Source organism: Spodoptera frugiperda, chromosome 29, assembly GCF_023101765.2.
Source record: "Spodoptera frugiperda isolate SF20-4 chromosome 29, AGI-APGP_CSIRO_Sfru_2.0, whole genome shotgun sequence".
NCBI classification, from domain to species: domain Eukaryota; kingdom Metazoa; phylum Arthropoda; class Insecta; order Lepidoptera; family Noctuidae; genus Spodoptera; species Spodoptera frugiperda.
This window is the reverse complement of record NC_064240.1, coordinates 5,001,528-5,015,220: the sequence shown is the minus strand read 5'-3', so window position 1 is coordinate 5,015,220 and position 13,693 is coordinate 5,001,528. Positions and strand designations below refer to the sequence as shown.

Genomic DNA, 13,693 nt, shown 5'->3' with positions numbered 1-13,693 from the left:
TTACTTAAGCTATTCCTTAGTTGCGATTTTGTGTCGAAAACAATTGCTAAGGACTGGGTTAAGTAACCATAAATGACTCGACGGTTACCTGCATTTAACACTCGTCTCTTACAAATACTTGAAAAAAGTCTTGTTGACGTTCGTCTGTCGTACAAAATTCAGTGGATACTTTAAGTAAAACGTGTGTATCAAGTGGATCGTAAATCACTCACTTGAAAGTAACCCTAAGTGTCCGACGACGGTTCGGTATTGGAGTGAATTTGTTACCCTATCGAAGTCAGGGAGCTGAGCTACCGACTAAGATATTTAATGCTTGTTTTAAGCTTAAGACTCCCGCTTCTCATGCATGAGAATGCGGGTTCGAAACCTACCAAGCAACGACAAATACCAATGTGACTTTTTCCGATTTATAAATACTTTCTAAAATTATTTAGACACTACTAAAATGAACTAAAATTTCTAATTATAAGTTTTAAATCGCTAACCCGCATTGAGCAAGCGTGGTGATTAATGCTCAGATCTTCTCCGTGCCAGAAGAGGCCTTTGGTCAGCACTTATACTGCTGCTGATGATGTTGATGTGTTGATATGATTTGATGTTTGAAGTTTTATTATGAAATCGTAAAATACTTTAGATATTGTTTTTAATTCTTCTTTTGGATTATGTTATAGCTTCATCCAAAGGTTGTCTGATCGCTTTTATACGGGTACATTTTTTGTGATGGTATTGCGTATATACCAATATGCTTTTATTATAGAAAGATCTTCGTTTTGTGCGAATAACTCTACGATATCTCATATCGATTTTATTTCAATTAAAATTAATTTTTCATCAAATTAATACACTAAAAGAAAGTACATATCTGAAGGAAATTATAAGTAAAGAGACAAGTTGACAAGTCTTGCAGAATAATAAATGAACTAACACTTGGGAAGGTTTGCATCAATAAATTCAGAGAGCAGGCGTAGAATTTCAATATCGAGAGTTTATATAGAAGTATTTACATACATAGCGAAGGAGTTTTCAATAAATACTTGTAAACTGCTAGTGTGAGATGATAGTGTTATTGAAATCCATTACACATTATGAGATTACTGTTTAATTCGTGTTTTGCTTTTAGTTTTGCAGTTGACGTGCGGATTACTTTAATTATTACTAAAGCTAAAAAAATCGTACCTATTTACAGTGATGTAACTACACCTTTCAATACCGATACCGCCGTAATGTGCACCTCTGCTTACCCCTTCGTGGATAAATTCGTTGCAAATTACCTGGCCTTCCCTTCTCAATAAGAAAAAGAGAGAAGTTCAGATGAGAACCTTTCCAGATGGGAATATGGCCTTTTTCCAGATCTCTATCTGAAAAGGGCCCCATGGCTGACATCGGCTTTGGGCCCCGGCTTGTGGTATTCTGCCGACTTGCTACCTCGTAGTTACGCCTCTGCGCACTACGCAAGTTAAAGTTTATTTAATCAATAAACATTCAATACAACATCACAATAACAACAAATAAACGATAACAAGAAAGCGTATCCCACCAAAAACATTATGTTAAATCTTAAAGCTGAGTACGCTACTTCGCCACATATTTTTACTAAAGTCGGTTTGTCGATATATTATTATCATTTATATCAATGATAGTTTAGCCGGGCTGTTGAATTTTCTCTTCAAGGTTACCAGGTATTCAAAATGTACCTTTTTCTTAGTTTTCAAGTATAGCCTAGGAGCCTGAAAATAAATAGTAGTAAAATGTAAATTTGAAAAACGGAGTTACGTAAAAATCAAACAACTCGTCGCATCTTTTAGTGGCGAAAAAAAACTTATAGTGAACACATATTGTAGAGTGCAGACAATGCCTGAACTAAGAAACTGCGCAGAGAAATAAATTGAGTGCACGAATAAATCAGGCGTAGACGCAATCACGGCTTCCTCCAAGAACTGAAGGATATCTCCCACGTGTGCGCTTCCAAAGGATTTATAACCTTATTCTGTAATAGCCACAGACTTCATTATGCCATAAATAGCCCTTAAATACCTTCATAGCCGTCAGAATTTGTATTAAGTGGCCCCGAGTGCACGACATTAATGTATTTAATCTTTAAATTCAGCTTTAATGACTCTTTCATTAAGGTAATGCGTTTTGTTATTTATAATGGATCAACTTTATAAATAAATCAGGTTTCGAATATTTAAGACAGCAATAACAGATGAACTCAATCTTACTATACCATTAACTGTCGTACTCAGAGACATTTAATGATTACTTAAATTTAGTAAAGATTTTGCTACGAAAACAATTGCTAAGGAGACCTAGCGGGTTTACTGGGGTTCCGGTTCAAAAAGCAGGAGTAGAAACGGGGTGGTTTTTAGTCAGTAAGAGTTTGACACTCCCTTTCGCCTCACCTAAGGCAAGAGAAGTTATTGGATGAATTCCCCCCTCAAAAAAAAGTAACCATTAAATACATATATTATAGTAACCAAAAAAAAGACGTAACGTAATTTTTGAGGCCCGGTAAACGACAAAGGATAGTTATCATTTCGAAAATCCTACTGAAATAGGAACTCGACATTAAAATCTCTCTATCTTTTAATTCATTGAAATTGATGACCAAAAGTTAGTTAAAAATTTGAAGCCACTTTCTATATAGTAAAGAATTATTACAAAGTTGATGTGTAAAAACATTTCCAATACGGTGAGTATTGGAAATGTAAGCGAAGGTAGACTGAACGGTTAACTGACAGGGAAGCGCTACGATTTAAATGTGATTCGGATCCCAACGGAAATTACTTCTTTCTGTAATTTTCTTTACAAGTACCTACTTATTTATTTTAGATTACTTATGTTGAGTTTGTTCGAGTGATCCTTTCATATTCCTTTTTTTTATGGAATAGCATTTTGCTCTTCCTTAAAAAATATTTCCCCACACTAAAATTTTCGCCTGTGTCGAAATGCACATGATACCCAGACCCAAAACAACAATTTATGGGCTCCGTGCGGGAATCGAAGCTGCCACACTTTGCACTGCAGCCAGTTGCCCAGCCATTGCGCCCACCATGCAGGGATCCGATAAACGAGTGGTGGAAATTAATCGTTTTTATATAGGTTCCTCAGATTGGTTAAATCAATAAATAGAAAATTATTTTCTTGAGAAGTACTAACAATATCGCTAAATTGACAACAAGATACATGTACATATTTAATTATCTAATGAAATACTAACCTTAAACATTGGGTGCCCATTAGCGACGATTGCTTACTATTAGATGATCCTTCAGCTAGTTTACCGGCTTAGACCATAAAAAAACTAGCCTTTAAGTAAGATAGTCCATAGAGTTTTCAGTAAAATATCTATCGAATGAGAATCCGAAGCACGACGTTAGAACAAGCAAAACATGACTACAGGATTTGTTTCAGCCCATACTGACGATCCGACACGTACAGAATAGTATGCTCAGATTGTTCAGTAGGAGTTATAGCTCTGAGTCGGCGGCACGTGCCACTACAAACAACCCACGAGAAAGCTCGGTTCACACTAAGCAAGCGCCTGTAGCCTCAACACGCGAGAATTCCGCCCTCGTTCACCAGTACACCACTTAATTCCATGCTTTCGAGCCAAGCATACTTTTATTCGTAATACACGACTTGTGAATGAATGCAACTTCACAGCACTTAATAATAAAACAGTACCTGAATGCGACGCTTGTCGGTTGTTGCTTATGAATATCATTTTGGGCCCCTGATGTTACTTAAAATTGGTCGAGTAACTACGTGGAAAGTCATTAATTTACGTTGCAACGTCACGCCTTTTAGGGCAGGTTACTTTTTACCATTTGTGTTGTATATAAGTTCCATGTAATAGGGGGTGAGCCTATTGCCATATACTGGGCGCAATTCCAGACTCCGAGCAACCACTGAGAAATTTTCGATAAACCGAAAAAAGCCCAGTAATACTTACTGCCCAGTAATACCGACCCGAGAATGGAACCCGAGATCCCTTGCCCTTCAGTAGCACTTGCGACCACTCGACCAACGAAGCAGTCACAACTTTAATATAACTTAAACACGCTGCTTAATTACACATTAATATAGTTTATATTCGTCAGAACATAATAGTAAGTAATTACATTTTTTCCATAATTTTTACGATCACATATAGGTAATTTATTACTTCTAAATAAAACATTAAATCGGAAAGTTCCATGTAATTATTCGAAGTAAAACCTAATTCTTTGGAGGATTAAGTTTATAAAGAAAACAAAGTTTAACAATACCTTTACGGCTGGAAAACATATTTATAAAAAAAATATATTTTCAGTCATTGGTTTTATGAAAGGCATTTTCTATCACGAAATTGTTGTATTGAAGTATTAAAGTTCTATAAAAAATATTGCTTTAAACCTGATTGCTTTTCGATCAATACCTAATACTTTTTGGTCTTCCATACTGTTTTATTTTTTTCCTTTCAATATTCTTGAACAAATTGTTATGTTTATTTCTAAACGCTTGTCTGTTTTTGTCAATCAAAATATACATCTTATTAACTAAATAGACCTAGATTTTGAGTAGATACTTACTGAAATATTAATTTCTTTCGTCGCTTCAGATTTCATCCATTCTTGTTGTTAACTAGAAGAACGTGAGTAAGCTAAATTTAATATATCCAGCAGACATGTTATTGTGGTATATATCCAGCAAACATGGAAACATGACTGGTAATTAGTGAAGGATATTCTAACACGTGATTGTTACTTTCGCTGTTAGCAGCGAAGCGTCCGCGCCCGCGTTTTCGGAAAACTAGTAGGTATTTTGGAACTTTACGCGCGTGCTAATGAAATTTTGGTGTTTTGTTATTATGACAAAAAATAAATTAAAAACTAATGAGTATACAAAAAAAGAATCTTTGGGAATGATTTTTGTAATCATGAGTACAATCACGTGTTTAAATATCCTTCACTAATTACCAGTCACCTTATATAAATATCGACACTCCAGAAACTCCAGAGTCCAGAAATACATTCAATGAGTTTCCCTTTCTCTCCATCAATAAAATAATTAATCTCCAACATTTTCAAAACTTGCTAATTTATATAACAAGTTTTCTATTCAATGAAAGCCGGATAAATAAATAATAATATTATTCTTAATTAATTCGTAATGAGGTAGATTGAAATTATTATTGGATAACTTTGTCGATGTAAAATTATGTTCTCATTTAATTTCTCAAAAGTTAATATTTTAGGCAAATATCAGGTGAAACATGGACGCAGCGTATTTCAGTACTTTATTTTTTGAACAATATGAAAGGTACTATCAGGACTTTACTGAAGAAAACCCACTTTGGTGTCTTGTCTGATACGAGGTAGTGGGACACAGATTTTCACAGCGTCTGCACTTCACATCACACATCAACAGCCTATAAGTACCTACTGCCTAGGAAGGTCTTACACGGAAGAGGGGTTTGCTATTTTAAGTTTGAAATCTAAGTCGTCCACCTCTCATGCATTTAGACATGGGCTCAGCTTTTAGACACAAGTAACATACGGTGAATGAAACCTGGACTTCTTCATACATTCACAAGTCCAAGTAAAGTTATCTCCATCGGGAGATAACTTTACTTGAAAACATCGGTTTTCCAGGTTTCAAACCGGCGAGGGTTCACGCATAAGAATTTCTCATAATATGGATAAAAAAAATTACTAAAGTTTACGGGAAATAGAACAGACGAGTAAACTGGGTTATGTTAAGTATATTGTGGTAAATGAATTTGTGCATGAAATTGGTAATAAGATCGGACCCGTAATTGTTAAATAGATAGTGTACTTCATATACGTAGGTACGTAGGTACTAAATATAATTACTACTCTACTTATCTTTTTTTGGGAATAAAAAGGCACGATTGCATAATTTTACACTTTATGGAAACTTAAAAAACAATAATTTTATGACGATTCGTCCAAAACGGTCGGATCTTCCTTCACCGCCATTTTAAGCTGAGCAATGAAGAAATCGTATTGTGACGTTAATCTGTAGTTAGCCCTAAATTCTTCGCAATGTTTTAAGAATACAGGATACAAGTGCCTTAAGACAGCATGATCTAATGTGGGAAATAGGTGATGCAGAGCATGGTCTCCGAAGAACGTCATCACTTTGAAGAAATTATCGTTAATGTCGTTGCGGTCCATAACAGCTTCCAGCTCGTGCATGCCCCAGTCTACAGTCTTTTCTCTGGAAGTGAAAAATATTTTTAATCAATATCTTTTGTTTTGTCAACAAGACCTCACAAATTCTTTAGTTTCTAATGGTGTCCACACACCATACTTTCTATCGTCCAATTAGCATGACGCAACTGATTGGATCAGTTAGAACTAATCGTCTGTGGGCGTAGATTGGCATGACAGTTAAACTTGATGGCATAATCGAAATTTGATTCTTTTGGCTTGATCATGCCAATTGGATCATGCCGATTGGACCGTGTGTGGCGGTCGTGAGTTCAGTAGTGCCAAATTAAGCGTCGCTGCCAATTGGAAATATTAAACTGATCGTGTGTGGTGCATATCGACGAACGATAGATTGGATCAAATCTGCAAAGTCATACTAATTGCACGATAGAACATATGGTGTGTGGCCACCATAACACATTCCCCATTCTAAGATGCTTGGTTGTGAATAAAATTATAGTAAAACTTACTTCAACTGATCGCCATCTTTAAAAATGTTTGGATGATGGTGAGCAGCGTTGGACCCAATGGTAAAGAAGATGAAACTTCCAGTGCAGTTAATCCATAACCAGGTGATGAAGGCATGGTAGAAAGTGCAGCCACTAGCAAGGTACATCCAGACTGGAAGAAGGAGACCGATGACGTCATGCCACCTGTAGTGACGGGTGAAGAAACCCTTACGGATGAAATTGCTGATGAACCTAAAAATAGAAATATGTTATTAGTAAAACTTGGAAAAAAATATTATATATTTTTTTATTCGGTATGATCTCGGCTGCAACAGAGAAACGAGCGGATGACCTACTACCACCTAATATAGGATTTTATCCAAAAGTATGCTTGCATGGGCATCTGCTTGCAGAAAACCTTTCCTTTAACAGGGTTTGTGTAAAATCCCTGCTGCCAATCCCACAACCCTCGTCGGTTCTCTTTCCACTCCGTCCAGAAGTTAGCTACAAGGTACTGTGTCACTAACTGTCTCCTATACCTAAGGCGCACCACGGGGAAACCTTCTGGGATCGCGAGCCACGCCAGTCGTATGTAACTATACTAAGAACGAGGGCTTGACCGTTTCAATTCCGAAATTCTCTTAAGCAACATAGAATCTAAAACTATATTTGGTAAATGTATTCATCCCTTTATGGGACTTATCACAAAATTCAAATGTCATCATAAAATTCAAATGATAAGTACGAGTAGATATGTGTTATAATTATAATAATACGTTATTGCACTCACCTCTTTAAAAAGTTTAGAATAAACAAAAATGGAAACACAATAGTTTCTATTAGTAGAGTGAACTTTGCAAACGCAGGCTTTTTCCTAGGAATCCAGGTCACAATGGGCTCGAAGCCACTGATCTCCAAATCAATCAGGGTGTTTGGGTAAACATGATGAGAGAGTGCGTGTGAAACTCTGAAGTCCCTGTAACAGTGTTCGTTAGTAAGGTCTTCATCTGTCGACGTGACGTAGTACACTTTTGAAGTCAAATCTTAAATAGTAGGTACATGTAAGATCTGGGATCTCATTTGTCTTAACACATTCAGGGTTTATGGGTGCTCTCCTACGGACAGTTCCCTCGTCCGTAGGAGAGCACCCATAAAAATGAATCCCTACACGTGGCCTCTGGGTGGTGCTAACCAGGTGACACTTTGGTGGTAGGCTTCGGCCGACGGCATTATGACCACCCACCGAGCAAAACCGTGTCGCCAAGCGGCCTAGCCGTGTTCCGCCACGATGCTCGGTGCCGCCGTATGAGAGGATGGGTCGAAATGTTTGTTCCACTATGGGTAGACCGGTCTGGCGCGCGCTGGTGTGGCTGCATCGGGTGGCCAGTCGAGGAGGGTAGCGGGATCCGAGGCACGGTGCACCGCTGGCCGACCGCAGATAGTTGGGGGCCCAATTAGCGTGCTAGCCACACGTGAAAAGCTGCCCCGCCATCTAGCGAAAAATCCCATGGATACGCCATCGTGCCGGTTGGCGACCGGACGAGAGGGCCCGATGGATATTCATGGGGGGCTCGGGCGTCCCCGCAGTCTCCAGGCTGGCCTTCCATTGATGTAGCTAACTGCATTGCGCGTCTGGGGTCGCCTGTGTGGAGGAACATTTCACTGCCATCCTCTCAGCAACCTCACACTCCTTTATGAAAACTAGAGCTAAGAAAAGGGTTAAACAGCAGCTGCATTCCCTCTCCCTCAAAGTGCACCTCTCTAATATCCGAGGCTTGCACTCCAATCTCAATGCGGTCCATCACCATCTTGAGACCGAGAACCCCACGCTCTTGTTTCTCTCGGAGACCCAGATCAGATGTCCGTCCGACGCTTCGTACCTAAACTACCCAGGTTTTACCCTGGAGCACAATTTTGTTGCCCGTGCAGGCGTATGCCTGTACGTCCAGGACGGCGTCTGTTACCGGCGTCTCCGAGACTTTGAAGACCCCAGTTACTCTACATTGTGGATACTGGTGGACACAGGCATGGAGAAAATTCTCTATGCCTGTGTCTATCGGTCGCACAGCGGAGATTTGGAGACGACCAGATTAGCGCAATACCTTGAGGAGGCGGCGGATACGGCTCGGCAGAGGTACCCTTCGGCCCAGTTGGTGTTACTGGGGGACTTTAACGCCCATCACCAGGAGTGGCTGTTCCCATACCAGTGCACTGACCATGCTGGGAGGGAGATGCGTAAGCTTGCGCTGACGCTTGGCCTGACCCAGCTGGTCCATGAGGCCACAAGGGTGCCTGATGTCGATACGCAAACTGCCAACTGCTTAGACCTTCTGCTGACAACTGATCCAGACAGCTACTCAGTGTAACTAACACTGGGGTCTGATGAAACTATCATCACCCCTGGGTAGTTCTGACCACTGTCTGGTGAAATCTGTATCCACACACTCCCCGCAGGATTCCAGTCCCAGAGGATCTCGGCGGATGTGGCGGTACAAGTCAGCAGATTGGGATGGGATGCGATCTTTCTTTGCATCCTATCCTTGGCGGCCTGTTTGCTTCTCATCCAGTGACCCGTCAGCTTGTGCAGATGCCGTAGCCGGGGTGGTGCGTCAGGGCATGGAATACTACATCCCATTCTCGGACGCACCATCTATCGGTGGCACTCGTCCATGGTTTGATGCCGACTGCGGACGTGCTGAGGCGCGAAAGCATGCGGCATACTTGGCATGGGCGGATGCCAGGCGCCGTAAGGCTGGCGACACTCCTCAGAAGAAGAGAGCCTTCAACCGGGCTGCCAAGTCGTGCAAAAAGGCATTGCGGATGGCTCGGTTCAACCACATTGGCCGAATAGGGAACAAACTGGCTTCCTACCCAGCGGGCAGTAAAGCGTTCTGGTCCCTGGCCAAGGCGGTTGAATCGAACTTCTGCCGCCCCTCACTACCGCCTCTCCTGGGGTCTGGCGGGACGCTGGCTCACACCGCAGTAGAGAAAGCGAACTTGTTTGCTTCTCTATTTGCGGAGTCTTCACGTCTTGATACTGGTGGCGCTATACCTCCTTCTCTACATAACGTATGCGAGACGAAAATGTCCAAAATTCGCATCCGACAGAAGGAGGTGTATAAGACGTTGCGTAATCTCGACGTGAACAAGGCCAGTGGACCCGACGGAATCCCAGCCGTAGTTTTAAAAACCTGTGCGCCTGAGTTGTCTCCAGTCCTGACACGTCTGTTTCGCCTTTCCTTGGAGACGGGTCAAGTGCCGGTTGCATGGAAGCTGGCCAACGTGCAGCCTGTGCCCAAAAAGGTAGTCGTGCCGACCCTAATAATTACCGACCTATCTCGGTCACGTCCATACTCTGCAAGAGTATGGAACGTGTACTTAACAACAGGCTCCTGGCATACCTTGAAGGTAACGACCTCCTCAGCGATCGGCAATATGGGTTTCGCCGCAACCGATCTACTGGGGACCTTCTTGCGTATGCCACTCACATCTGGAGCGAGGCCATCGAGAAGCACGGGGAGGCATTAGCGGTCTCGCTCGATATATCAAAGGCCTTTGATAGGGTGTGGCACGACAGCCTTATCGGCAAGCTTCCTGCATATGGACTTCCCGCTGATCTGTGCAAATGGATTGCAGACTTCCTGAGGGATCGGTCAATTCGAGTAGTCATCGATGGCTGCTCGTCTGACCAATTTGGCATCAACGCCGGAGTTCCTCAGGGGTCAGTACTTTCAGCAACGCTCTTTTTGCTGCACATCAACGACCTGCTTAAGCCCGGTATCTTTGGGTATGCAGATGACAGCACAGTTGTTGAAAGGTATGTGTCCGATGCGCGGACTAGCGGAACAAAGATCCAGTCTCTAAGAGAATCCATGGTCGAACGGTTGAACTCGTCCTTGAAGGCGGTCTCCGATTGGGGAGACGCCAACTTGGTCAAGTTCAACGCTACCAAAACCCAGGCGTGTCTATTCTCCGCCAAACGGAGTCAATTTCCGCTGGCTCCTACTTTCCGAAATGTATCTGTTCCAGTATCGGATCATCTAGAGCTTCTTGGCGTAACTCTATCGCCAACGCTAAACTTCGGCTCATATATAGAGTCGAAGGCGCATCTGGCTGGTAGGAAATTGGGTATCCTCTCGAAGGTGAGACGGTACTTCACACCAGAACAACTGCTGAGCCTGTACCAAGCGCAGGTTCGGTCATGTATGGAGTACTGTTCTCACCTTTGGGACGGCTCGGCTAAATGCCAGCTGGATGCGCTCGAACACATTGAAAGGCGTGCCAAGACGCTCATCAACGATGATGCGCTTGTGGAGGCCCGGCTTCAAAGCCTTGAACACAGGCGCAAGGTCGCAAGCCTTTCCGTTTTTTACCGGATACATTTCGGAGAGTGTGCGGGGAATTGCACAACTTGATTCCTCCTAGTCCTTTCCATCATCGAACCACAAGACAATCGGCGAGGCGTCACCGATTCATGGTGGATATCCCACCCACACGCACGAAGCGCTTCGCTTCAAGCTTCCTTGTGCGAACTGCTAGGGAGTGGAACTCCTTGCCGGAGTCTGTGTTTCCTGATGGGTATAACCTGGGTGTCTTCAAAGCCCGAGTGAATAGGTTGCTAATGGGCAGACGTGCTCCATCGTAGGCCACATCATCACTTACCATCAGGTGAGATAGCGGCCAAACGTCGTCCCATTTAACAATAAAAAAAAAAAAAAAACATTAGATGGACAAAACAATCAGTTCAATGAATCAGTTTAAAGGGAACTAAATGAATTAATTTTAATCAAGTTGTACTTCTAAAAACTTTTCGTCGTTATATTAATAACCATCATTGCGTCGCTCACTTAATATCTGTAATTATGTAAGTATTAAAACCAAGTATAAATATTTAATCAAAAGGTCGTACGAGATAAAGTTTTGTTTTAATAAACAAAATTAATAATCAATAAACAAAAATAAGACTAGATATTTAATTAATATCGTGATATTTTTTTTACTGTTACTGTACTGATTTGATTTATTATCAACAACCATCATTTACAGATTGGAACAGCGAAAACACAATTTGAGAAAACTTTTAGATACTTTCATATTTACCTGTAAGACCATAAGCTTAAATTAAAAAGATACATCCTCCAGTTAGTTTTCATATGAATGTAATTATGGGCCGCGACGGTAGTCCACGCTAAAGTGAGAGATGCTACTAAATATGAGACCATCACAACCCAGTAATTTGTGGCCCAACACGACAAAGCCGATGATATTAGTAACGTTGCAACAAGACCATCAATTATTAAAGTGGTTCGCTTCCTCTCTGATGCGGGAATTTTCTTTAGCTCTTCAGCTACAGATCGTTTCAAAGTTTTATAAAAACCATCCTCTTCAAATGTGAATGGGGAATTTCTTGGAGTTTTAGCATCTCTAACATAGTATTTATCCTTAACTTTTTCCACTACAGGATTTAAATGATGGCATTCAAATGCTTCTGTAATATCAGTTCCCTGCAAATTAATGTATGTTGTTAATTATTGCCATAGACGTGGATAAATCCTGATGTATGATTATTCGCTTTATCTTCATTACAATTTGTATTGTAATTATTCATCAAAGTCATTATGTAACACCATTATGGCCTTGAATTAAGGTCTAAAAGACGTTAATAAATAGACAAATGACAAGTAAATCACTTACTTTAGCAAGTTCTAACCACTCAGCACCGCCAGGATGTTTGTCTAAGAATTCGGAGAAATCATAAAGAGAATTCCGTATTCTCCATAAGCCTTCTGCACCATCATCCATAGCTTTTCCTTCCAGCCATTGTATGGGGTCCCTCAACCCTCCATCTCTAAGCGAGGGATACTTTAATTGGGGGAAACTAACGTGTGTTTTCTTCTCCGCTGCAGTTTTATGAGCCCACTCAATATAACTCGAATCTTTAGGTGCCATTTTAAACTATTTTATTCAACGTATGTTTTGGGAATCACTGGTATTTTTGTGTACACTGTCCTAACTGTAATGCTAATTTAAACCAGAGATTGTATACTCGCCTCGTCTTATATCAATTTGCTTTTGTAATCGCTGGAATATTTTCCTTACAAAACATAAATATTATAGATTCGCTTATCGACCCCAATAAAACTAAAATAACAATGCTTATTTTAGTGTGTAAAAGAAAGCAAAACATTTCGAGGCAATAATTAATTTAATGAAAGCAAATTAAGCACAAAAGTGTCCTTTTTCCTAACCTTTAAGCAAATTTATAAGACACCTGCGAATGATAGAGCCTTCTACTCATATTGTAATTACAAACAATCCTATTAAACAAAAAGTAAATTGAAATCACGGAACATTTAAATAACTACGGTAACAGAGTTAGATTTACTTCATTTAAAGCTGCAATATTGCGACGTTAATTATGGGAGTCCGCCTGGCAAGTGATGAAGTTGTTACACCAGGCTTAATGGGCCGTCGCCTTCTAACTAGCTAGTTTAGAGATCGTAATATGAGATGAATATTAAATTTTAGTACCAGAAATGTAATATTGATATTCCATATTTGAGGAACCTTTCGAAATATTGAAGATATTGGTTCATTGCAAATGACTAGATACATTAGTTTTCAGGGTGATTAAAATCTAATAGGGAATATTCGGAAAGATGAGCTTACTTAAGGCCTGCCTCAAAACATACATCTTTTTTATGGTATCAACACGAGCAGACGGATCACCTGATGGTAAGCAATCGCCGCCGCCCGTGGACACCCGAACCACCAGAAACGTTACAATTGCGTTGGCGCACTTTTGGGGGTTAGGAATTCAAGGGTTCTTGGGGAATCTGGGTATGGAAAGATTGAAAAGGGGAATTGGGCCTCCGGTAACCTCAGTCACACAACGAAACACAACGCAAGCGTTATTTCACGTCGGTTTTCTGTGAGGCCTTGGTATCTCTCCTGTCGAGCAGGCCCATTCGTGGCGAAGTATGGCTCCTCCACACATTTATTTGATGGTATTCAGTTACCTTTGCC

General features: G+C 40.8%; 1 protein-coding gene across 1 annotated transcript; it reads right to left on the bottom strand.

Annotated features, from left to right (window-relative positions):
• Positions 1-5,896: 5,896 nt before the first annotated feature.
• LOC118268104 (cytochrome b5-related protein) lies at positions 5,897-12,695 on the bottom strand. Its single transcript, XM_035582374.2, has 5 exons — positions 12,362-12,695; positions 11,768-12,171; positions 7,458-7,643; positions 6,689-6,919; positions 5,897-6,225 (listed from the first exon to the last, which is right to left on the bottom strand). The coding sequence occupies exons 1-5, from the start codon at positions 12,614-12,616 to the stop codon at positions 5,940-5,942; spliced, it is 1,362 nt and encodes a 453-aa protein (XP_035438267.1). The 5' UTR covers positions 12,617-12,695; the 3' UTR covers positions 5,897-5,939.
• Between the last annotated feature and the right edge of the window lie 998 nt (positions 12,696-13,693).